Raw genomic sequence first — 27209 nt, 5'->3', positions numbered from 1 at the left:
AGCGACGACGATTAAAGCGGCCAACGCCTTGGCTATCGTGGCCCGCTACGACAGGGAGCTCTGGTACAAGATGGCTCCCCTGCTGGATTTTCTGCCGGACGACAAGAGGGCGGAGGCCCTTGAGATCCTCCAGGAAGGTGAAGTGGCTTCGGACCACGCTATCACCGTGGCGACGGACATCGCCGACGCGGGGTTCCGCCAGCTGGGCAACGGCGTTTGCCTTCGACGTCGTGGATGGCTCAAAGCTACGGACTTTCGGCAGGACGTCCAGACCAGAGTCCTGGACATGCCCTTCGACGGGAACAACCTGTTTGGGAAGACGGTGGACGATTCCCTCCAGGCCATCAAGGCGGATACTGAGACGGCCCGGGCCCTTGGAGTCCTGCAGCAACGACGGATGCCCTTTCGGAGCGGCGGAGGCAAGGGCGCCTCCAAAGGTTCCGGCGGCGGTTTCTCTTCCTACCGTCAAGCGGCCCGCTCGTCGTCGCAAGAGGCCTACAGAGGACGAGGCAAGTCTAGCGGACCCCGCCGTCGTCGCCAAGGAGGTCAAGGCGGCAAGGCCGCGTCCAAGCAGGATTGAACCGGCCGTGGGGTCGGGCCCCCACCGAAGCACCCCGGTGGGAGGCCGGCTGGCGGGCTTCGTCAGCGTGTGGGAGTCCATCTCCACCGACCGTTGGGTGCTGGACGCCCTGGCCCGGGGCCACGCGCTCGAGTTTCAAAGAAGGTGCCCGCGCGTCCCCCCCGTGGCCAGGAAAGAACTTCACGTCCCTCAACTTCTCCTGGAGGTAAAGGCGATGCTCAGAAAGGGCGCCATCGAACTCGTCCCAAAGAGGCTTCGGGGCTCCGGAGTCTACTCGCGATACTTCCTCGTGAAGAAGAAGACGGGAGGATGGCGCCCCATCCTAGACCTGCGACGTCTGAACAAGTTCATCAAGGCGCAGAAGTTCCGGATGGTCACCCTCCAGCACGTCCTGGGTCAGCTGGAGGAAGGAGACTTCCTATCGTCGTTGGATTTGGAGGATGCCTACTTCCACATTCCCATCCTAAAGGGGCACCGAAAATTCCTCAGATTCGTGGTCCAAGGGCGTCATTACCAGTTCAAAGCCCTTCCCTTCGGACTACGGTCGGCACCCAGGGTATTCACCAAGTGCCTCGCACCGGTGGCGGCGCAGCTGCGCCGTGAGGGGATTCACGTCTACCCCTACCTGGACGACTGGCTCATCCGCGCCAAGACGAGGGAGCTCGCCGTGGTCCACACGGCAAGGACCGTCCAACTCCTCACGGACCTGGGATTCTCCGTGAACTATGCCAAATCCCACCTGGTGCCCGCGCAAGTCGCACTGTTTCTGGGAGCGAGGCTCGACACAGTGTCCCTTCTGGCCTCCCCGTCGGAGGAGAGGACCAGGACCATCTTGGGCAAGGTGCAACGGATGTTGGTGGCCGACGCGGCCAAGGTGAGGTCCATCAAGTCCCTCCTCGGGATGATGTCTTCCTGCATCTACCTCATTCCCATGTGCAGGCTCCGGATGCGCCCGTTGCAAGAATTCCTGGATGCGCGCTGGATCCAGACGACGGGCAGCTTCGAGGAAAGGATCAAGCTCGACGAGAGTTTCCGACGAGCGATACGGTGGTGGGGCACCCGCGCGCATCTGACGGCGGGCATGGACTTCCAGACCCCAGCCCACCAGGAGACTGTGACCACGGATGCCTCCCTGGAAGGGTGGGGAGCGCACACCGAAAATCTGCACGCAAGGGGACTCTGGCTCCCGACGGAGAAGTCCCTGCATATCAACGTCCTGGAGCTCCGTGCAGTGTTTTGGGCCCTCAGGTCCTTCCTTCCGTCCCTCAAGGGCAAGGTGGTGAGGATCTTCACCGACAACACCACCACCATGTTTTACATCAGGAAACAGGGCGGAACCAGGTCCCCAGCGCTGTCCAAGGAGGCGCAGGACCTGTGGCATTGGGCCGTCGCCCAAGGGATTTTTCTGGTGCCGTTTCATCTGGCAGGGATAAAAAACACCATCGCCGACTCACTCAGCAGGGAGCTGCGCTCGTGCCACGAGTGGGAACTACGGCAGGATCTGGTGGATCGCCTCTTCCGACGGTGGGGCACACCCCAGATAGACCTGTTCGCGACGGCAACGAACACCAAGTGCCGGAGGTTCGCCAGCAGGTTTCCCCAGACGAGGAGCATGGGCGATGCTTTCTCGTTCCCCTGGGAGGGCCTGTTCCTCTACGCGTTCCCTCCCTTGCCTCTGCTAATCCGGCTCGTCAACCAGCTCAAGAGGTCACGGTGCAGGATGATCCTCGTCGCACCTGCGTGGCCGAGGCAGATATGGTTCCCGGACCTTCTGGACTTGTCAGCGTCCCCGCCGATCAAGCTGCCGGCGGACGCGGATCTACTCTCCAGGGAAGGAGGCGCCATCCTCCACCACGACCCGAAGTCGCTGAACTTGCAGGCCTGGCTCCTGCAGCGCTAGAGTTTGGAGGATACGACATACCGGCAGATTGCAGAGAGGTTCTTGCAAAGGCCAGGGCGTCCTCGACTCTTAAATGCTACGGACACAAATGGAAGAGGTTCTCTGTCTGGTGCCACGCACAGAAGATTAACCCTCTACGGATTACGGCTCCCCAAGTACTGCCGTACCTGCTGACGCTGGCCAAAGCTGGACTGGCACACGCGTCCATCAAGATTCATCTTGCTGCGATCTCCCGATACACCAGAACCACGGGGCGGACGTCCTTGTGGTCTCATCGTCTGGTGAAAGAGTTCATGAAGGGACTGTTCAGATCGTTCCCGCCGGTGAAGGCCCCGGCCCCGGCGTGGGAGCTCAACGTGGTGCTGACCAAGCTCATGGGACCTCCGTTCGAGCCTCTGCACTCGGCCCCGTTGAAGTTTCTATCGTGGAAAACATCTTTTCTTGTGGCCATCACCTCCGCACGACGAGTGGGAGAGATCCAGGCCCTTTCCTGCAAGGCCCCGTACTTGACTTTCCACGACACGAGGGTAGTGCTCAGGACGCACCCCTCCTTCATGCCCAAGGTGCCGTCGGACTTCCATCTCAACGAACCCTTGGTGTTGCCTGTGTTCTTCCCGTCGCCTTCGTCGCCGGCTGAGAGGACTTTGCACTCGCTGGATGTGGCTAGAGCGCTGAAGTTCTACGTGGACCGCACGAAGTGTTTTCGGAAGACGTCACAACTCTTTGTGAACTTTGGACCTGTCAATCAGGGGAAGGCTCTCTCGAAGGCTTCCATTTCCAGATGGCTCTCCGGCTGTATCATGTACTGTCATCGGTTGGCAAACCGACCGCTGCCTGGCCGTCCGAGAGCCCATTCCACCAGAGCGATCGCAGCTACCACGGCGTTCCTATCTGGAGTGCCCCTGCTGGACATATGCAGGGCTGCTACGTGGAGGTCGACGCACACCTTCACGAAATTCTACTGCGTCGACCAGGATTCCAGGGAGGAGTCCAGGGTCGGCCAAGCAGTGCTGCGCAACCTGTTCGCCTGAGGTGAGCCTGGTGAGGAGGTAAGATGCTTAATGTTGAGTTTATGTGATGCTTAATGTTGAGCCTTTGCCACCTCACGTGGTTGTGCATGTGTGTACTGCTATGTATTCTTTATTCATGAGCATGTGAATCCATGCCAGACCCCATGCTGGAGAAGGAACAAGTTACTTACCTGTAACTGTTGTTCTCCAGCATGGGTCTGGCATGGATTCACATGCGAACCCTCCCGCCTACCCCTCTGCGGCTCTTCACTTGGTCATACTGCCACTTCACGTGCTTCCAAATCTGAAGATGGCTGCCAGAGGCGGTGCTTAGGTAGAGGGCAGTCATTGGCTGTGGTCAGTATGACGCAGAGACCAGTGATTGGTTATTACTACGAAAGACAGATCAGAAACGAAACTGATACTGGTTTTTTCTTTACCGAGGATTCCCAGCCTGACGACGGGGAATATTCATGAGCATGTGAATCCATGCCAGACCCATGCTGGAGAACAACAGTTACAGGTAAGTAACTTGTTCCTTCACTTGTATTAGCTAGAGCAAGCCGCATTTTATGCATCGTGCGGAATGTATTTTGCAGTGAGGCCTAAACATTCCTGCCATGCTCCCATCTTCAACTTTACCACTGAGCTCCGGGGGGTAGCGTGGGGGTTGTAGTCACAACTGTCATTCCTTCACAACGGCCAATGCACACTTACTATGGTGCTCACTTCCCCTGTCCGAATACTGTGCACAGGAAGTAAGCAGCACACCAATGTGCTGCGTCATTGCTAGGTGCAGATCCAGCGATCCTCACCCATTTTGGGTGGGGGAAGGGGGCCACCCCCTTTCCATTATGAAAATGACTGCTGGTTTCGGGTGCCTCCCCTAAAAACACGCCTATTTATTTTTTGCCACTTACCTAGGGGCAGATGGGCACATTAATGTGCCCATCTGCCCCCAGGGTGGACAAAACCTACTGCTGCATCCATTGGGCCGCCCGTCACAAGTTTTCTGGTGCCCCCACCCCCAAATGGATGGGGGGGGCATCTCATGTTCCCCTTACTAGGGGCAGAAATCTGCTCCCAGGAAGGGCTACATGAGATGCCCCCATGATAACGCGTCCTTGGCACTTAACGGGTTAAAGCCATGAAGGCTGACTGACACAGCTAGGTCTCTCTCAGCCCTTCAAAGCAGGAGGTCCTTTCAAGGAGCCTCAGGCAATGCAATAGTCTCAGCCTTCAGAGACAACAAGAGCTTAATGAGTGGCAATTAATAACGAGCGACAGATGGGTGCAAGATGCAATCTAGTACAGCCACTTGTTAGTTTACAAGCGCCCGCAAATCCGATACCCCCTACAAAGGTATCATACCCACATCAGCAGGCCATCAAAAAAGTTCCTCTGTCAGCAAGAGGTAGGGAGGGGCACTGGTACTTTGTCAAAAAACAGTGGCACCCTATTTTGGATCTACGAAGACTAAACGAGAACATAAAAAAATAAATTCAAAATGGTAACGTTCCAGGTCATCCTAAAAGCTGTTCAGCCCCAGGATTTCCTTGCGGCCTTAGATCTCAAAGATGCATACTTTCATGTGCCAATACATCCAAGGCACCAAAAGTAACTTAGATTCGTAGCTGGTGAAAGCTATTGTCAATTTCGATACTGCCTTTCGGCTTGAAATTGGCACCCAGAACATTCACGAAGAACCTGGCACCAGTAGCAGCCTCCCTCCGAAAACAGGGCCATCACCTCTACCTGTACTTGGACGACTGGGTAGTTCGAGGCATAACGTACCAACAAGCCTTCTCTTCTCTAAACCACAGACGCTGCTCCAACAATTGGGCTTTACAATCAATTATACAAAATTTTGTACAGTTCCCTCAAGGAGTATGGTTTTCCTGGGTGCTAGATTCCTTATAGACCATAATCTGGTCAAACCTTCTGCAGAAAGAATCAGAAGATTGTTAACTCTAGCGAACTCATTCATGCCAAACAAGCTTGCCACAGTCTGCACATGCATGACTCTAATTGGGACCATGTCCTCTTGCATTCCTCTTATTCCTCACTGCCGCCTGCACATGCAGCCAGTGCAATCGTTTCTGGCTGCCAGATTGTCTGACTGGGAGCCCCAGGTTTGGGACCAAGTAACCATCTGTCAAACACACCGAAATGGTGGACATACCCCTGCAACATCGCGGACGAAATGCCACTGAGAGAACCAAAATTACCATCTTACCATTGTAACCGATGCCTTCCAGGTGGGTTGGGGGGCCTCATTTGGATAAGCAACAAGTCGAGGGTCTCTGGTCCCCCAGGAAAGCTGTCCTACACATCAATGTACTGCAATTACGGGTAGTGCACTTCTAATCAAGAATTTGGGGTTTCCGTCCTCGCCGACAACACAACCAAAATGTCTACCTACGGAAGCGGAACACGATCAACCTTGTCCGAAGAAGCGGACCATCTGGCATTGGGGTCATCCGGCACAACATTCTACTGCAGATCTGCCACTTGTCGGGGATGCAGAACAAGCAAGCAGACGCCCTCAGCAGGGACTCCGCACAGGCACACTAGCCGACTGCACAGTATTCAGAAAGCCAAAATGTCCTCACGGTGGGGGTCATCCCCCTCTGGACCTATTCGCCAGCCCAGACAAGCAGTGCCAGAAATTTGCCAGCAAGATTCTGCATCCCGACTCTCAGGGGGACGCATTCTCGTTCCCTTGCAACGGCAGGTTGCTTGCATGTTCCCTCGCATCAGGAAAATGATGCAGATTATACACAAAGGTTGCTGCAGAATAATATTGGTAGCCCCATACTGGCCCAGGCAGACCTGGTTCTCGGGTCTCCTTCAATTGGCAGCGGACGATCCAATTCATCTAGGATCTCATGCCAATCTCTATCCCAGAACAACCGGATGATCTTTCATCACGACCCAGGCTCTCTTGTTAACAGTGTGTTTCCTGACCACTCCAAATTCTGTCATTTGAATACCGCTCAGGACTGCCGGCGCATTCTTGCAGCAGTTAGAGCTCCTTCCACCAACCTTTCATATATAGCTGAAAAGGGAAAAGATTCTGTGCATGTTGTGCAGAGCAGCCTGACTTCTAGCCGCTAGCTATTATCATCGGATCCTTCCGTATCTGCTATAGTTAGCTACAAAATGTTTGGCGATCTCTTCCATCAAAGTATCCAGAGCCTGTTCTGACCCTTTCTTCCATCCAAGACGACTCTGACCTTAAAGCTCGTGAGACTCCTAGTCTTGAGAAACCGCATCGATCGACATGCTGCGACCTCGCTGGGCTGCAAATCGCCAATGCCGGGGGACCTGGAGCCTGAGTGCGGTGCATGGTCTTCCGAAGTCTGATTTTCGCTGAAACTTTGGACTCCTGCTGACCTTCAGAGACACTATTTGAATTCTTTAAATCCACTCACCTAATTACAGGACCGGATTAGCAAGGATAATCCAACTAGCAACAACCATCTTTCATCTGGTACCTGTAAAAGGGCACCAAAACCAGAGCCGCGAGAAGCACCAAAGACTCCTTTGTTATTTATCTGTAAAGCGCTTATACACAAGTGATGTACTTTAAAGTGGGAAGGGAACAAGGGGCTTTAGTCGTCATTCTTAGTCCTTGAAGATTCTGAATGAGTTAACAGTAATAACTAGCATACTGGGCGGTCCGGTTCAAGACGGAGAGAGCCAGGTAGGCTGTTTCAGAAAGAGGCGCCAGCAGAGGATAAGGATCTACCCCCAAATGCTCCTCACCCGCACAGAGTTGGAGGCTGAGCGGAGGGATCTGGAAAGAGTTTGTTTAGGAGGAGAGCATTGTAGATGGTAGAGGACCCCGCCCCAGAAAGCCTTGTGGCCTATGTAGAGGGACTTTAACTTGATCATTACAACCACTGGGAGCCAGTGAAGGGATTTCAGTGCTGGAGAGATGTGGTGCCTGGGCTTGTGGCCAAGAATAAGTCTTGCGGTTCTGTTCTGGATAATTTGAAGAGGTCGAAGAGTAGAGGTGGGAAGATTGAGAGAGACTGTTGCAGTAGTCCAGTCTGGAGAGAACCAGGGCTCTGGAGACAGTGAGCCTCTGGGGAAGGTGAGAGGAAGTATAATACCTACCTCCGAGGAGGTGCAGCGGGTAGTTGGAATTTTTGGCCATGTCCGAGAAGAGGCAAGATTAGAGTTGAAGATGACCCCCAGATTTTATGCCTCACTAGTGGGTGAGGGTGCACGACCAAGGGTGGTCGGTCAGATTGAAAGTAGGAATACGGGAGCAGGGGTCCTTTGAGGACGATCTGTAAGGCAGAGCTTATTAGCAGCACACCAGGACTGAATTGCGGATGTAGTCCGGGATGAGCAAGGAGGAAGAGGCCGAGGGTAACCTGAAGGAGAGATGTGGCATCCGAATAACACAAAGTTGGAGGTGAAGGCAGAGTCCATGTGGGTTAAAGGGACCATGTAGACATTGAAAAACCAGGGAGATCTTTTACACCCCGGGGGGACACCACAAGTAGAGAGTGATAGTGGAGAGAAAGGAACAGAGTTCTACCTGGGAAGGACGGTGCGAGAGAAGGGATGCTAGCCACGCCAGGGCTTGATCAGTGATGCCCAGGGTCTCACGGAGACGGGAGATCAGGATGTTGTGGTTTGCCCTATCGAAAGCAGAGGAGAGGTCAAGAAGAATGAGGACAGAGGGAGAGTTGGTCAAGGTTTGAGAGCACGTCTTCATGGGTGTTCAGAAGAGCAGTTTCCATGCCTCTGGATGCTCGAACGCCAGACTGATGGTCATGGAGACAACTGTGTTGGGAGCCTTTCCTGTCGACTACTGAAAGTTCCCACCCAGTGTTTATTCTTTTGTCACCACAACCAAGAATCCAGGTACCAGGAAGGCGTCGGTCTGAAAGCTCTTCTTCACTGCTAAGGTACTGTGTTGACTTGGGTAATAATTACCTTGGGTTTTGTGTCGATCCTGTGTGGATGAGTGGGCGAGTTGTGTTTTTGGGAGTTCATTCGTAGCGTTCACCCAGGCCTAATGCTGGGACGCATCTAGGGAGTCTTCCACGAAGTCACTGAACACTTTCTACTAACTTTGAAGTTTGTATGTACTTGTTGAAGGAGATGTCCTCTGGAACTAGGACTTTCCTGCATCCTGACCGGACTACTGTTAGCTCCTAGACCACTAGGGTCCCTCTTCTGCCTCTATCACTCATACCCTAGAATAAAAAGTATAAACATCTGCCTTGGAAAGATGTACTTAACTGTATCTCTGAAATAGAATAAGTTACAAAAGTGTCAAAGTTCTTACTGACCTGTGAATTGCCTAATGATATTCTTAAAAGTATAAGGTTATTTACTTATCTTGGAATTGTATTCCACTTTTCTAGAAAGTAACTGATTTGGTGTTTTATCATTCTTGAAACTGAATAATTGTAAAAGCTTACCAATGGGGATTATTCACCTTGAATAGCTGTTGCCATTCTAAAAGTGTACTATTGGGTTTTGCTTACCTTGAACTGTTTAGTGCATTTCTAACTCCGTCTTACTGAGTTGTTAATTTGAACTGTTGATTGCCTTTGTGAAAAGTCTGCTACAGTTCTAGAACTGACTATTGCTTTAATAGAAATAGTTAGTTTGACAAATGGGGTTTTACTCCCTTTTATAGCTGCTGACATTCCAAAGTGTAACATTGGGTTGTGCTTACCTTCAACTGCTTAGTGCATTTCTAAAACAGTCTTACTGAGTTCTAACTTATCCATGAGTAGCTGACTACCCCTCTAAAAAGTATGAGTTACTTTAACTGTATCCATTCTTTAAGAAGATTAAGTCACATGCGTTGCAAGAGACTGAGGACACTGGATTTCTCAAGTGACCCGATGTAACCGGGTAAACTAAGCAGGCAGGCAACATTGGGTTGCAGTTCTAAAGCATCCTGTTTCCAGAGCACTTGAGTGCAGGTAACAAACCGATCCTGAGGAGTGTTACAGAAGTCAATCCGCCAGGCACCTTTAAGGAATCCTTTGTACGTTAAGACTCCTGGTCTTAACTGCAACCCCTGGCCATAGACTGCATCTTTCTGTTACTGGAAACCTAGAGGCAGGGAATTGCACTGCTGCACCATACCCTGAAGTCAGCATTTTTGTGTTTTCGTTCAACACCACATCAAGTGGATATTTGATTGTCGAGTTACCTACATTGCCCCATCATCCGCACCTGTTTAGGGCCATGATCATTTTGCGCAGGCAACTTTTCCTGATACGCTTTTGATGTCAAGCCTGGCCTGTTTTTATGCAAGTGTCCCCATTGCACTGCACTGAAGATGCTGTGTGTAATCTAAAAATACAAAATGGCCAAAGGGAAACGGTTCCCCAGTACTGATGGTCTGAAGGACTGATCTGTTTCCCCATAAATGAGCAAAAGGCAAGAGAAGTGAAGCTGAATGTTTCACCTCCCTTCAAAAAGTCAAGACCGGATTAAAAATGGAGAATAAAGAATGGGGTTCCTTAGGAAACTATGGAGGTAAAGTTGCAATAGGAAAATCGTTCTTAATACCGACACACAAATAGTTTACAGTAATTCGAACCACCCTGCCACTTACTAAGGATTGCCCTGGACTCCTAAGCCACCACTAGGTGAATCCAGGACACCCACCTAAGCAAGAAGGGTCTGTTCCTCCCACCCCACTAACACAGGGCTGATGTGTCCTACCTGGCAAAAAGGTTGCTATGTTGTATGATTCAAGAACAATTTGTATATTAAGGATTATCAATGGACACTACTAGGGTCTCAAAGCTTTGGATTCCATGTCATCGGTTATTATATGTGGGTTAGGGGCCTTTCAATAAGCCAACAAACACTGAATTGGAAATCGATTTACAGATAACCTATTTGTATCTTCCCTAAAGTATGAGTGTGGTGATACTGTTGCAAAGAAAATCATCACACACTCCTAAAAGTTATTTTTTCTTCTACATCCAGTTCATTCGCTCAGACCTCTCTGAGCTGATAGAAATTCAGGTCTAACACCTACTGCAGTTAGAGGCTCCTACAACCTGAAAAGCAGCTGCAACAGATCAAATGTATATTTTGTTATGGCATGCGCCTCCCTACCCATATTGGTAATATTTGTGTTGTCTATAATATTAGATAATCACTAATGGTTCTTACTGGAGTGTTAGGCAAGATTGTATGCAGTACTTTTTGGGTGCACTGCAACAACCCTGACCTGGCAATAGAAACCCAACCTTTGGTATAAGTCTGCACTACACAGGTTGGTAGCGTGTGGAGCCGCCAGGCTAATCCCAAGCGGGGTCAATGTGAGCTGTAGGGGAGTTGCACAGAGATTCAGTGACAAGTATTCCAACTAAACTTACACACAAGGTTTCTTGATAAAAACAATTTTAATTACTAATCAGTTAGAATAAGCCTTCTTTAGAAGCAGGCAATATAAAACAGCAAACATACTTCAAAAATACACACTCTTATCTAAATCAGCAAATACTCATTTGCGATGACACACGGGCACTACCTACACCCTCGGGTTACTTCAATAGCTAGGGTGCGGTTGGCATTAATAGATCACTGTTGCATTTAGAATATGCTTAGGAGTAGTGTTAAAGAGAAGAGTTCAGAATGGAACATGTATTCAGTTATTCTCCAGCAGTTAAGTACTTTCAATACAACCCCCAATGCAAAGTCAGTTAACTCCTGGAAGGAAGGCAAAAAACGCAAGCAGCAGAGAGGAGTCATTCAGGGAGACTAGGCCAGCCAATGTTAAGGTAGCACTTCTTGCAGGTAAGTAGAAAGTCTTTTCCAATGTCTAAAAAAGTATTTGTAGAATAGAAGAAAATCAAAGTAGGGGCCACAAGCTGATTAGGCTTGTGAAGTAAAGAAACTGGCAGCAACTCTTCACATGCAACCATGCAAGTCTCCAACGAGGAGAAGTGGCTTCACAACAAAAGGTAAGTTATCTTAGACTTTACAGTACCTTTAGGTTGAAGGAAAAAGTGCAGCAGGTTTCTGTTCCTGTGCAGCTCTGCAGTCGCTGTTCCTGGGCCTCAGTCGTGGGGACAAGAGGAGGACTTCTGGGGACTACTGCAATGGGACGGTCACCGCTTGCAACCGGCAAAGTGGCTGTTCCCTGTTTCTGCACCTTGCGTCTACCGCAAATAGCAACACTGCAGTTCTGGCTGTCGAGATGGGCTTTCCTTGCTCCTGGAGTCCCACACTCTGACGGGCTCAGGCTCTGTCAGTCCTGCTTCCTGGGAGTCTGGAGGATCTTCCTAGAGCTCTTGGCCAGCTTAAAAGCAACACACACAAACTGGTGTTCCTCTCCCTGGCTATCAGGTTCCAGCAGTGACTGCAGTGGATACTCGACTCGACCAGCTTTGGCGTATGTCCAGGTGGATTACTTTGGAGACGATTGGTCCCACCAACTGAAAGGGAGAAGTCGTCCTTGCAGGAGCTTCTCTGTCGATACGAATTTGGAGTTTCAGCACAGCAGCAGGGCAAACCAACGGTCCAGGAGTTGCAGCAGGCGTCTATTCCAAATTCTTCTTCGGATTCCTTTGTCCAGTGGTCGACGCCTTCAAACCAAAAAGCCTCGCCTTTTATGCAGCTTGCTCCCATTCATTCCAGCCTAGCTGTCAGTCACCCAGCAGGGTGGCTGTCCTTGCCGGACAGACAGCCGGTTAATCACCACAGAGTGTATTTGTGTCTCCTAGGAGACTTCACACAGGGAGTTTCGAGCACCTTCCTTACTTCCTGCCCTCGCCAGACACCCTGGAGCCAGAGGCCGATTTCACTCATGAAGCCTGCCCAAAACAAAACTAACAAAGGGACCAAACATGGTTTGGCGCGCAGAGTAAATCTCAAGAAGGACCTTTCCACAAAGAAATGGCAGAAAAAGAAGACTGGGGCCATTTTGAAAAAATTGCACCCATGGGTGCTTTACCGTGGCTGCGAACGCAGCCCGCAGTAAAATCCCATAATGCTAGTAAAAAGTAAACCAACTCCAGCAGCCATTCAGCGAGGAAAGGGTAACATAAAAATGTTACATTAGAAGCTAGACAAAGGGGATACTAAGTAACCCCTCCAGCACCCTATGGTAAGATAGTGTGTGCTGGGGCTAGAAAGTTACAAATGTAAGTAAAGTCAATTTCACTGTGCTGCTCTGGGAAACAGTAGTTTATACCAGAGAAGGTATTTAAACCTGTGGGAAATCTGAAAGGCTTCCCTGTGGAACTGCACTGAAGGTGCTGTGTGACACCATGTAAAAGATGCCGCCTATGGAGTTTGTCAGACTCCACAAAAAGAGTACAAAATCACATCAAAACACGAGAGAGTGGGGAAAATAGGTCTCACTCTCCAGGTTAAAAAAATCAAGTCCTCAATGTTAGGCAGAATTGCATGCAGTACCCTCTGGGACCACCACATACAATTGGGACTACAGGTGCAAGTCAAACCAACCTTTGGTATAAGTCTGTACCACACAGTTTCTGGTAGTGAGCTGAGCAGCCAGGCTTATCTCAAGAGTGATTGTGAGCAATGCAAGCAGTTACACAGCGGTCTTTCAATCCCAGTGGTTCAAGTAGACACTTATAGTCAAGCTTTCTTGGTAAAACACTCATTAATTTATTACACAATCCTTTGGAAAACATTTCACTAGAAGGCGGCAACTTAATATTATAAACAAATGCACTTCAATGCAAAACTATAAGATTTTGCAACAGTTAGAGCACCCCTGAAATAGAAGCAAAATAGCAGTTCAGTTACTTAGAAGTGAGCAAAAAGAGCAAGGTAAGTAGAATAGATCACATATACTTTTAAAACAGTGTAAATAGTTTCAGTTCACCAGAAGAGTTCGATTCAAGTCAATAGGCCTATGCCAAAGTCAACGGGCTAGTGTTCTGGATAGGAAAGAGCATTTCTGGTATCAAACGATAAATTCTTTGCAAGAGTTCTTAGAAGTAGTTTAGGTGAAAAAGGATAATTTGTGGGGTCACAAGCTGATTAGGCCTGCAAGTTAGGAAGGTTTCACAAACTTTCACTGCGAGAGTGGCGTTCTCTCAATCGGGTTGGCACAGTACCTTTGTATGAAGAAACAAATGCTGCTGAAGTCACTGGTTCCTGGCAGTTCCTGCAGCTCTCGCTGTTCCTGAGCCTCAGTCGTGGGGACTCCTGCACTGCACAGGATCGTTGAAGAAAGCAAACAAGATGGAGTCACTTCAGTTCCAGTAGCTGTAGATTCAAGAACACACTCTCCCTGGTCCCTCTCCCTGGTTAATCCTAACCAGCCTTGAGAATGGTATCCAGGTGTCTTATGAGTTGATTTGGTCTCACCAACTCGAAGGAAGAAGCCGTCCTTGAAAGAGCTGCTCTGTCGAATGGAGTTTAGCAATTCGGACCTGCAGCAGGGCTTCGCCGGGCAAACCAACGGTCCAGGAATTGCAGCAGCCATCCTCTTCCAGCTAGCCTTCGGTTCTTTCGTTCCAGTGGTCGACTCTGCTTTCCAGTCTAAGGGACTCTCCTTTTAAACAGTTCTTTCCCTTTCATTCCAGCCTAGCTGTCATGCACCCAGCAGGGTTGCTGTCCTTGCCAGACAGTCAGCTGGCCAATCACGCCAGAGTGCATTTGGGTCTCCTAGGAGACTAAGCACAGGGAGTTTCGGGCACCTCCCTCACTTCTTGCCCACCTCCGACGCCAGAGGCGGTCTTCACTCCTGAAGGCCCGCCAAAGGCACACTAACAAAGGAACCAAACCTGGTTTGGCGCGCAGGGACAAACACTAGAAGGACCTTTCCAAAAAGAAACGGCGAAAAAAGACCTGGACCCGTTTAAACAAAGGGGCTTAAGGCGCCATCTTGGGAAACATGGCTCCCGTGATTTTAAGATACCCGTGTTAATGGTCGGGAAAAATCATGGTAGGTTTTTGTAAAACCACTGTCACCAGCCTTTTCAATAGGAAAGGGTAGCATTTGACTGCTACATGAGTATTTAGACACAGGGGATACTATGTAACCCCTCCAGAACTCCGTTGTAAGATGGTGTGTGCTGGTTCTAGGAATTTGGAAAGACTAGTAAAGTCAATTTCACTTTATATTCTATGGGAAACAGTAGTTTATCCCAGAGAAGGTATTTTAACCTTTGGGAAGTCTAAAAGACATCCCTGTGTCACTGCATTGAGGGTGCTGTGTAACGCACATGAAAAGATGATGCCTATGGATTTATGTAAAACACCATCTTCAAAGAACACAAGTGTAAAACACACATCAAAACGCACGAGTGGGAAAAAGGCTCACTCTTTCCAGTTAAAAAAAATCAAGTCCTCAAAATTCAGCAAAGTTGCTGGGGGTCTCTAAGGTAGAGGGAATTCGCAAATTTCTGAGAATTCTCCCTAACATGCAGTTTTAATTCACCCAGTGGTTCTAAATAAATACTTTATTCAGGATCATTTGTTTCCTGTTTTTTGGTGCATGATTATTTTTAAGGCTGTAGAATTTAGATGTTGGTGTTGACTTGAATTTAATGAAGCCCAAAAATGTTATCAATTGGGATTTATTAACTTATCATTTTCTTTACAGCGGAGTTTGCCACATACCTCAACTTCTGTCGATCGTTACGATTTGATGATAAGCCAGACTATTCTTATCTGAGGCAGTTGTTCCGCAATTTGTTCCACCGACAAGGCTTCTCTTATGACTATGTATTTGATTGGAACATGCTCAAGTTTGTAAGTACCTTTTTAATGGCGGTGTCTTCAATGTTCCACATAATGTAGCTTGCAAATACTGATAACCAGTCAAATATGCTGTTGCTAACCAGTTTGTCTGAATTGCATAGTTTTATAATCCTGGGGCTGACTGGTTTTCCACTGCGTTTCATGAGACTGTCCTATGCATATTTAGTTTAGTGCGACAACAACGAGGCCGATATGTATACTTCCATGGCCTTTGGGCCGTTCTCTGAATTTGCTTGGGGCCCTTCCAGGAATAACATGTGTACATTGGTAAATTATTCACCTTACATTTTTTGTTAGCTTTAGTAATTGCATCAGTGCTTCTGCACAAAATGTTGGGAAACACATGTGAATGTCAAGCATAGTTAAGAATATGCATTATATTATACCGCTAATGAATGTTAACAATGGTTCTTTTTGGTTCCCTTGTCTCTTGCTCATTTTGTGGGGAACCTGGCTTGTCCTTCAGACTCAGTACTGAGAAACCTTCTCTTTTTTGGATTCTTGTATTTTTAAGGGCAATGGGATACTTTTATCTTCCTACATTTTTATATTTGTTTTTTTTTCTCATGGTTAAACCATGTACAAATGTATTTGAAGATGTTAAATCTAGAAGATTTTTGGAGAAACTAGCAGCGTATCACTATAGCCGGTAAACAAATGCCTATTGATGCATCTGCTACTCCAAGCAGAGTTATGGGGGAGATCCTTATCCTCAGCAGATGCCTCCCTCTGGAACAACCTCCCTGCCTTTCTCTGTCTTGAACCAGAGCACCCAAAGTTCCAGAAACTCCTCTAGACCTTAGTCTTTGCTGCCTCCTTCTCTCTAACCCTCCAACCCACCTCCTTTCCTCCTTCTTGCTCTCTACACTCCCTGCTCAGTATTGCGACTGGCTGCTTGGTGCACCTTCAGAGTCTCTCGGGTCCCTAGCTTTCTCGCCAGCCTTCCTGCACTTGCCTCCTGGCTCTGCTCTACCACAGCACTTCTACACTCGTGTACTTTAGTTTACAGCCCACTGTGGGTCTGCCGCCCAGCACTTAACCCATGGTCGGGTGGACTGATGGCACTTGTTCTCATTACCCTCCCCCCAAGTACTTCCATTTAGACGACACAACCTAAATGTACCACGCCTAGTAATCGCGTGCCGTGTTCTCCCTTGCCTTCCCCTCCCTTGAATGGTTGCGTTTTGAAACACTCACTGTATGGGCCAAAATGTGACAGTGTCTTAATCTTTCCATGGGTTTTAACTATTTGTGTATATATAAAGACTAGCGACCACATGGAAACATACTTGAGCACCATGGATGGACCGATATCCACAGAGCATTATATCAGAAAATGCAACTTGGCATTTTACCCTTAGTTAATTGCACAGCTCAGTGGAAACGTGGTGGCACAGTCCCCTGCCCATTTTACCAGGACATATCCGAGTCTTTACAGCATTTACTTTTCAGGTACCCGATGTATGTTGTTCGAAGAAGAAACCCAAATCACCTCATGAAAAGTAGGCATTTATTCTACAGTACTTGCCGAAGAGGTTTGTAAGAAAACCAGTTCAATTGATATAATTAATGCTGTTTTGACATATATGGAGAGAGCATGGTGGAGGAGGGAGAGACAACACGGTTTAAGAGGAGACAGATGAGGTCGGAGCAGTTTGTGGATTAGAAATTCACTCAGCAATTGACTTGTCACGGACATAACGCATTGCCGCTTCATAAGTGAAAGCGATGTTGACAAAAAGACGAGCTGCGAATGTACGAAGTACGATCGATCAACGTGAGGCTTAATTTCCGTTGACAAAAGGTTTTGAGTGGTCTGACATAGATGTTGGGACCCTCCCCTATTGTACCGTGGTTAATTGACACTTTTGGAGTGACACGGTCAAGAACTATGTTTGAAGAATATTCAAAATTGTAACTTTTGAGTGTCACTGAGGGTGAAATAGAGAGCTAAAGGGTACAGATGGTCCCCCTGATGAAGTTCTTGAGCACTGTATTGAACTGAATTGTTGGACGAAACATGTTGGGCAATTGAGTAGTATTGTGAGCTAGTGGCAATACATAAATAACATTGCAAATTCAGTTGTGATTAAACCCCCGAGTAGCATAATGAAGGGTATTATTATACAGAGTAGAAAACACGAGGTATCCAGTATTTAAAGGGAACCTGTGCGCTACCGACCATTGTGCTTTCTTTAGGTAGAGCCATGTCCTTTTAGGTACTATACACTATTTAGTTTTGTATAGGCAGGAGGTTACAAGGTTGAATAGAACACTGGGTTTTGTATGGTACTGTATGGTTTTGTAATTGTATTTTATGATATTTGTATAAGGTTTTTTAGGAATTTGTTACAATTTTACATTGTTTTAGATACTGTGTGATGCATATGTAATAAAATTGTGAACTACTGTTTTTGGTTTAGTTTTGTCAAAGTTTTTTTTAAAATTAGTACTTATTTGTTCAAAGTACTAAGATATAGTGACCTGGGTAGGACAAGGAAGGGTAACAAGTAGACGTGATTGATCCTTGGTCCAAGGATTGTCCAGTATTTTTTTGTGTAAAGAGTCAGGTCAACACATCGGTAAATGGCTTAATGTCTGTGGGGTTGATGTATGGAGGAGGGAGAGATGCCTAACCATTGTTTTCCTAATTGGTGTATAGAATGTGTATGTTTTGCTGCTGGAACCCACTCCTCCCTAGCGATCTGATTTTCGAGAGAGTTCTCTTTATAATACTAGGATATGCTGATTTTTATCAGCATACAATTTTACAAATGGGCAGATCCACTACTGCAAGTCTCAAGTGAGAACTCAAGCTACAGACAAGAGGTAAGTACCCCTTAGTCAGCACAGTACCTTAGGTTAGAAGAGGATCCAGCTGGCATCTGTTCTAGTTGCAGTTTGGCAGATCCTGGGTTCCTGAGCCTCAGTCGTCTGGACAAGAGGGAGGATGTCTGGAGGACTCCTGCACTGCAGTTCGAAGGACGTCTGCGGCTATGTGCTCTTTTTAGTCCAGCGCCACTTCACGGTTTCAGGTACCAGCAAATAGCACCACTGCGGATGTTGGACACTTGATGGGCCTCCTTCACTCCTGGAGTCCAGCACTCTGTTGAGGGGACTCGAGCTTGGGTTGTCTTGCTTCAGGAGGGTCCTCGGCAACTCCTTGGAGCTTCTGTCCGGCTTATGCACTCGACTACAGATTTCTCAACTCCTGGCACTCAGTTCCAGCAGCAGCAAAGAAGTACAGCAAGTTGGGAAAGGTCTTCCAGCAAAGTTCATCTTGGGGTTAGTTGGTCCCACCAACCCAAGGGAAGAGGTCATCCTCTCCAGAGCGTCTCCAGGAGGATCCAGCAAGCTTCTCTTCATGATTCCTTCAGATGTTTCGTCTAGTGGTCGACTGTGTTCTGTTCAAGAATCCTCGCCTTTGATGCAGGTTGCTCCCATTCATGCACAGCTGTCACTCACACAGCAGGGTGGCTATCCTGCAAGGACAGCCAGCCAATCAGCACTGGGTGCATTCAGGTAACCAAAGAGACTATGGACCGGGAGTTTCGGCCACCTCCCTCACTTCCTGCCCTGCCAGACACACTGGAGCCAGAGCTGTGTATGAAAAGGTTTGACTTCCCTAGAACTACTGTTAGGTGTTCCAAATAAGGTTTATGCTTTGGTCTGTGAACCTTCAAGCATAGTGTTGTGTTTGTATAATTGTGATTACATATAATGTTAAAGTACTTATTTCCTCTAAGATTTATCTGGGCCTACTTGTATTTAAATATACCATTTTATTTTTACAATACATAGTGTTTCAGTGTTTTCTTTGGACCATTTGTATTACAATTTCATTTGTACCGATTCTACAGGCCTCTCTTCGCTCCTAAGATAAGCCTGGCTGCTCTGTCTACGCTACCAACAAACTCGGGTGGTACAGCTTTATACTAAGAGTGGTGTCTTGTACTGTCTCAGTTGAATGGTTTTGATGAGGTTGGGTAGAAATTCAGAAAGACTGCCTTAACACTTCTTAAAAGATGATCTTATGTTCAACCAACCAGAGCCTTGTGCTCTAATAACTCTCATTCACTATATGAACCTCGCTTTTGCCAAAAAAGGTTTGGCGGCACTTGCTTCGAGGTTTGTGCGCCCCAGGAATGGAATGCACTCCCTTCTGCTTGCAAACTATCTATCATCCTCAACTAAGGTCTTTAAAAAGGCCATCCAAACACTGCTCTTTAACTCTGCTGATTATGATTCTATTTTTTGTTTGCTGTCTGATTGCCTCCTTCTGATCTGTCACTTTTGGTCTTGGTTTGCGCACTGAGGCCCAGGGGCGTATAGCACATTAAAGAATTAAAATAAAGGTTCCGGGGGTCTAGAAGAATACTTGGATCCCTTAACCAACACACATCGGATTACTTACAAATGCTTTTCAAAGCCCACTGCTTACCGAGTTTGAGACTAATGACAGTTGTACCGAATTATCGGTACGACGGCCCAACTCGCGCCCAGACAGTTATACAGTAATTGTATTTAGTTAGCAAAACCACAAAAGATAGTCTTTTAGGAAGGAAAAAGGTTGGTTAGTTAAACAGTAACAGAGCTTAAGGTTCTAGAGGTGTTATCTCTGCTAACTAAACCTTCAGAAGTCTCTTCCCTAACTGTATCCAAGAGTCAGATTGGAGAGGGCTCAAAGGCTTACGAAGAAGCAGAGCAGCAAATGTTCCTGTGGATACTTGCAGTCTCTAGTTAAGGATGCTACCACAAAGGTGGAGACCATGTTTAAGGACTCGCAAAAGGGACACAAGCTGAAAGCTTGAGTCTGAGGTAAGAGTGGACAGATGCCCTGGACACATTTGTGCACTCAACAATCTGGAGTGACTTCTTGGTTTAAGGTAAGAAATACCTTTTCACCCTACTGTACCGTAGGTTATAAGAAATGTTTGTGTCTGGATTCTCTTCAGTGCAGCAGCGAAGGACCTGGTCTCCAGATTTCTTGGTCTGGTGACGAAAGGCAGTACACTAAACGGGATGTCTCGGCAGCATTCTCGGGAGAGAGGTGTCTGACACAGATTTCTTCAGCTTTTCTGGTCAGTCTGTGCTTTTGCACCGTTTCTGCAGCATTAACAAAGGACACTGTTCGCCCGGTCAATCTTTTTACATTCATGGAGTCCTGCACTCTGGTAAGGGGACTTGGATGAGCCAGATTGTCTCTGGAGGTTCACCTGGAGCTCAGCAAATGCAGATTCAGCCTCGGCAAGATGTTGCACTACAAATGGGTCGGAGGTCTCCTGGTATTCGCGGTCTGCATCTCTGGAAAGGCTCTGTACCTCGGGTGATGTTTCAGATTGTAGTTCATCTCAGGGCTGTTTAGTCCCAACAGCCAAAGCGAAGTGGTCCTCTTCACAGTGCCTGTGTTGCCTAGAAAACTGGGTCAGGACAGCAGTTGTTGCTTCAGTGTCTTCTAGTGGTTGACGTGCCTTTCACCTCAGGAACCTCGCGTTGTATTCAGTTTCAGCACACAATTCTCTGCAATCTTGCTCAGCTGTTTATAGAAAGGGGCAGGTGGCAGCTCAATCAGGACAGCCAGACCCCCAGTGGGCACTGGTTCCATTAAAGCACTCGGGCAGACAAAGGGCAGGGTAGAAAAAAACTCCTGCCCCACTTCATGCCTGCCCAGACACACTGGAGCCTAGGCGGGGACACCCAAGGGTTCTTGCTAAAGCCAAAAAACACACACACCACACACACACCACACACACACACCGCCCTCCCATAAGGGTAGAAGGGCTGACAAAGAACCATGCTAGAAATGGCGAAAAAAGAAAGCAAGAAGCCACCATTTTATTACATAGGTGACCGTATTGTGCACAACTGAGACCGTGAATACAGTCTGCGGTAAGAAATAGTACAATAGTTGGTAGTACACATCTACTGCCACCAGCCATAAATCGAGGGTTATGTGACCAAAAAGTCACTGGAGTACAGAGAAGGGGTCAGGGCCACTAGGTATCTCCCCTTGGCACTCCACATAAGGTGATGTTTGCCAATCTGAATATAAAAGTTTAGGAGGGATATAAAGTATCCTTCTATCCTTAAGAACCATAGTAAGGATAAAGGAAAAAAGCTCAAAGGAGAACCCAAAGGGTTCCCAGCAACACTGCCCATAAGCAGCTGTGTGCTCCAAAAAGGCAAATGGATGCTTTAAGAGATATGGAGGAAAGTAGACTCCATAGTAAAAGTGAAACACGGAGAACAGAGTTACAAAAGACAGAGCCCATAAGAATGAATGAGTGGAAAAAGGTTCCACTCCTTCAGGATACAAAGAAAAAGGACCAGCAAATAGTGCTGGGGGACTCACTAGGGGAGGGGATGAAGGATCAAAATGATCTCGAACAGTGGAAAAGTGGTCTAGACTAAGTCTTGTGAGGTGGTGTGCTTTTAAGGGGCTCCAATGAGCACACAATGGAAAGTCAGGGAACACACTTGCAATCAGCTATAAAAATGCGTATTTCTCCAGCATGGGGTCTGGTATGGATTCACATGCTCATGAATATTCCCCGTCAGGCTGGGAATCCTCAGTAAAGCAAGAATCAGTTTCAGTTTTGTTTATGAACTGTCTTTCTACTAATAACCGATCACTGGTCTCTGGGTCATACTGCCCCCAGCCAATGACTGCCCTCTACCCAAGCCCCTCCTCTGGCAGCCATCTTCAGATTTTTACTGCACGTTCAAGTGTTGGGAGTCCTCGTGCTATAGGTCTCGAGCTTTGACTGCGTTTTGCGTTTTTTCGAAGAGTTTACTCTTATATTTTTGGTCAATCAAGCCTCCAGCTCCATGGATTCTACTTCCGATCAACGGGGAACAATTTCAGAATTTTTCTACGCCCGTCGAGGGTGAATTTTCATTGAGTTTTCACTTCTTGGAGGATTCCGGAAGATCTTTGAGGCCTAGCGTGCGTGGTCATGTCCCAGGACAAAGGAAACGCGACGCCTTTTGGATCCAAGCTGTTCAGGAGCTGCTCTGGATGCGCATTACAGAATGTATTTAAGGAAGATGAGCACTCTCGGTGCCTAAACTGCCTTCACAACGACAATTCACACGTGGCGAAGGACTGTGCGTTTTTGTAAGAACATGTCCCAACGGACAATGAAGGATCGTTGCGTTCGACTCACCAACTGGCTGGCGGGGAAGAGCCCAGCAGCAGGTGAGAAGTTTGAGTGGTCTTCTAAGACCTTTGAGGGTGCTCCGGCGACGGGGGCCCAACAAAAGGCAAAGCACCGTGAGTCTGCGGGCACTGGGAGCGCTGATGGTTCGGGCTCCTTGGCTGCCAGGCAGGGCGCGTTGTCACCGATGCCATCATCCACGAGCCAGCGATCTGGCTCGGTGAAGAGGAAGTCTGAGAACCCGGGTATGCTTCGGGAGAAGCCCCAGGTCGATCCCGACAGCGACTGCTGAGGGGCAGCGAGACAGCGACCCTCACCCTAAGGTGAAGGCCTCGGGCGCGCCCAAGGTCGCGAAGACCCTGATTCATCTGGCGAAGGCCTCGATCGAAGGAGTCATGGCGGCCCTGGCGAAGCCTGTGGAGGCTACCCCAGTGGAGAAGACTGCCGGGCCTAGAGTTGCCCTGCCACCCCGGAGGGAATCATCTTTTCAGCCTATCGAGGACCCTGTGAAACACCAGGAGGAGAGAGGGGGCGGGGTGAGCACGGTAGCCATAACGGACACAGATGCCACCTCCAAGGATGAGCTGGCTGGCGTCCTGGACAGGAGGTTCAAGTAAGTCGGGTCCTACGGGAGGGATCCCGATGAGGCAGACGAAGAGAGCAACGGTGGAGCCGACGAAGAGCTGTGGATGAGACGGAGGACCCCACTCCCCAGCCGTCGCAGCCTATGCCACAGGACAACTCAGGATCAATCTTGATGGCTTTCCAGACCCTGTGTACGGAGATGAGGACAAGGTTGCCCAGCGGACGATCCAGACGTCTGGACCGCCGGGAAACCCACCAACCAAGCGGAGGTGAATCCATCCTACCCCTCCTTTCCAGCCTTCACCTCCTTCCCCTTCACTGAGGGATGAGACTGAGACGGATGACGATGGTGGTGACGACTGGATGGATCTCCCATCACCCCCTGCCCGGACCTCCCCTCCCGACGAAATTGGCTCCTTTCATGCCATGATCGCCAGGGAATCAGAGCTTTTACAGCTTTCCCCCAAAGAGCAGAAGGAGGGTTTCCTCTACCAACAGTGGTGGGCCAAGAGGAAGACCTTCCGCTCAGTACCGTTACTGGACGACCTCTGGGACGAAGGACTCGCTGCTCAAGAACCAGTCCATGGCTCCTGTGAAGAGGGACCGGTATGAGAAGTACCGGTTCCCAGATTCCGCCTGATGTGCCTTAGAGCTCAGCCGTCCCCGGATTCAGTGGTTTCCGCAGCGGCCAAGAAGAAATCTGCAGGGGCGACGGGGATCAACTTCACCACTGGACGGTGAGGGGAAGAAGCTGGACGCCATGGGACGACGAGCCATCTCGGTGGCGATGACCATCAAAGCGGCCCACGCGATCGTGGCGCGCTACGACTGGGAGCTGTGGTTAAAGATCGCTCCCCTCCTGGATTTCCGGCCACATGAGGGCGGAGGCCTTTGAAATCCTACAGGAAGGCGAGGTGGCGTCGGACCACGCCATCACGGTGGCCACGGACATCGCCGACACCGGGTTTCGATAGATGGGCAACAGCGTTTGCCTTCGCCAACACGGTTGGCTCAAGGCCTCTGACTTCCGTCGGGATGTTCAGATCAGGGTACTAGACGGGCCCTTCGGGAACAACCTGTTCACAAGGCAGTGGACGAGTCACTGCAGGCCAAGGCGGACACCGAGACAGCCCGGACCTTGGGTTCTCTCCATCGACGGCCGCCCTTTCGGACCCCTGGAGGCAAGTCTCAAGGTGCCTCCAGGATTTGGTGGCAGTTTCTCGTAATACCAAGCAGCCCGCTCATCGTCGCAGGAGGCCTACAGAGGCCGCAGCAAGGCCGGAGGACGTCGCCAAGGCGGCAAGGCCTTGGCGAAGCAAGATTGAACCGGCCATGATGTCGGGGCCCCCACCCAAGCACCCCCGGTGGGTGCCGGCTGGTGAAATTTGACAGCGCGTGGGAGTCCATCTCCATCGACCGTTGGGCGCTGGACGCGATGGCCCACGGGCACACTCTGGTTAAAGTAGCATCGCTCACCCACAAATGCCTGAATAATGCTGCCCCACGCTATCTGGCAGACAGAATATGCAAACACAGCCCCATCAGACCCACCAGAACCTCCAATGCTAATCTGCTCACCGTCCCCAGGTTTAAACGCACTAAAATGGGTGGCAACAGCTTCCAGGTGAAAGCACCCCAACACTGGAACTCCCTACCACCATCGCTCAGAACTCCCCAACCTTACTCACTTTTTAGACGCAACTACATCCATTGGTTAAAGAACACGAACCACTAACACCTCTAACACCACACGGCTGCTCTCCGCGTTGCATGCTTTAAGTGAATCTGTAAATTTGTAATACTAAACTTGTATATATTTGTAATTCTTTAAATACATCTACTGCATTCTCTCCTGCCAAACTGTACACATGTTCCTTCATCGTCACACTGTAATTATGTAATGTAAAGTATAATTATGTAATGTAAAGTATAAGCATCCTGTAACCAAGCTTTGAATCACCTTGCTGCTCATGCGCCCTCATACCCTCGGGTCTGGTGCGCAATACAAATGAATAAACTAAACTAAACTACTTTGTTGCCACTTTTAGTGACGTGTTATAACTTTGGGACCTTTTTATCCTTGTACAATGCATCTTACAATGCAGTACAATGGGGTACACTGGCCACCAGGCCAGAGTATAGAAAATCAGTCCTAACGCTGGAGACCTAATCCATGGAAGTGGCATCTGTACTTGTGTAACTGAACGTGGGTTGAATATGGTTTGTATTGTTAGACTGCACCAAATGCCATTAGAAGAATGTTTGTCCTATCTGTTTGAAGTATTGTTTTCTTTTACTTCCTCCTGGGTTAATTATGTGAATTTCACCCAATCACATTTAGTTTCCTAATCCGAATACCTTGCTTATAGCGACTACTTTTGGAGACCTAAAAAGTGCCATTCCTCATTGGTATACTATGCTGATAGTAAGGGGCTCCTTTTGTCCCTCTAAAAAGTCGACTTCTAGAGCTTTTATTATGAGTCCTGGGGATGGCTGGACTAGATCGAAAAGTAAACTTTGCTTCGGGTAAAAATGTCTGGTATATGCCTTTACAGAATACTTAAGTCCCTTTACATACTGAACAAATCTAGTTTCCTGGACATAATTTACTCCCATTTATATAACGGAAAGACTGTAAGGGGCTGTGCCTGGAAGTGGGCAATCGCAGGCTTCCTTCGTTTAACAATAAGGGAGCCTGAGATTGCTCACTTCCAGGCGAAGTGGCTGCCTTGCTAATGTGCCTACGTTGTCAAGTGACTGAAGTGCTAGTACAGCTGTTAACAGTTGAGGAACATCAATTGTTTTTAAAGAATGTATCCTCACATGCTTGTTTTGGAAACTGTATTATGGGATCAGTGTTTCAGACAAGTAATTTTGATTTGAATTTTTATTTTGTTCTTGAATGCTAGCCGCCTCACTTGTGTATCTGTGCTGTTATTTTTAAGGGTGCCAGCAGAGCAGCTGAAGATGCGGAGCGTGAAAGGAGAGAGAGAGAGGAAAGATTGAGGCAAACTCGAAATCCTGCCGTTCGAGGCTTACCCTCCACTGCTTCCGGCAGGTTGAGGGGGTCCCAAGATGTAGCTCCTCCAACTCCCCTTACCCCAACCTCGCACACTGGTGAGTTTGCAGCAGTATCGACTGTGCTTTCTTCAGCCAAAAAAGTTCCTTAACTTGGGTTCTCCAGCAATATATGTTTGAACAGATTTACGTGTTCGGATTGCTCCCTGTCGGCATTCTTTTATTTCTTTGCATAAATGAACAGCAGCATTAAATCGCATTTATGCATTCGTATTTATTTGAAGAACGTGGATGTCATTCTAGATCAGAAATAACATTTATAGATGGCGGAAGCATTCCCCAGAAAGGGTGACTGGACACAAGTGGTGAGCCAGTTTGAGAGTGTGAACAAAGTGGGACATAAACAAGTGAGAAGAGAACTGCATTAAAAAAAGCCAATAAAACTGTAATACTCTGTACATACCATTAGATGGCGGAATATGCACAGCATGTAACTCAGAACTGATATAAGCACCAGAAACACTATTACTGTTTAACATTTTTTGTATATGAGGGATCATGGGTACAATAGATGCAGTGCTCCAGATAATATTATGAAGTGGGAATATTTTACTCCCTATTTTTTTAAAGCTGGGAGTAAAATTATTTTTTTATGGAGTAAAAATGTATGTCCAATTCCCAATGGGAGTATTTATTTTTATAGACGTGTAAAAATGTAACTGGAAAACGGAAATGCTTTTGAATTTATTTCTTTGCACCAAGTTATTCATGCACATTAGAAGATACAGGTTTACTTCTTTCCATCAGACAGTTATAATGGTTTCTTCTTGTGGTACTACACGCACTATTGGTCCAAACATATCCCTGGAGCTGTGAGTAAATGCAGGGGCACACATCGGTTTCCAATTTATTTATCCAGAGTATTTTTGCTCCTTATTTTACTTTTTTGGGAGTATTTGCCTATTTTTAGGGAGTGAAAGTGGCTGATGCACCCCATATCAGTAGGGCTGTCTAGTAGTCGTTTAAAGTCTTAGAACAGTATATTGCTGTTACTTGATACTTCATTAAGGATGAAAGAAGCAAAAACCACAGCCAAGATCTGGAATTGTGACCTGCAGAGTGCACATTGATTTTTAAAGATTTGGCGCATTGACCCACTCAACTATGTGCCTCTGATCAAATATTACATCATGACACCAAAATTGCTTATCCCATGCTAC

At 48.1% G+C, this 27209-nt stretch overlaps 1 protein-coding gene across 5 annotated transcripts in view; it reads left to right on the top strand.

Moving 5' to 3' along the window:
- The window catches only part of CSNK1D (casein kinase 1 delta), a 574414-nt gene that overhangs the window by 205317 nt on the left and 341888 nt on the right, over positions 1 to 27209 (top strand). For all 5 annotated transcript variants that reach the window (XM_069655333.1, XM_069655334.1, XM_069655335.1 and 2 more), the window contains exons 6-7: positions 15072 to 15220; positions 25917 to 26088. In XM_069655333.1, the coding sequence (XP_069511434.1) occupies positions 15072 to 15220; positions 25917 to 26088 (321 nt within the window). The remainder of the gene's footprint in view (positions 1 to 15071; positions 15221 to 25916; positions 26089 to 27209) is intronic.

Source organism: Ambystoma mexicanum, chromosome 3q (genome assembly GCF_040938575.1).
Source record: "Ambystoma mexicanum isolate Mex_15411 chromosome 3q, UKY_AmexF1_1, whole genome shotgun sequence".
NCBI lineage: Eukaryota > Metazoa > Chordata > Amphibia > Caudata > Ambystomatidae > Ambystoma > Ambystoma mexicanum.
This window is presented reverse-complemented; position numbering and strand designations above follow the sequence as displayed.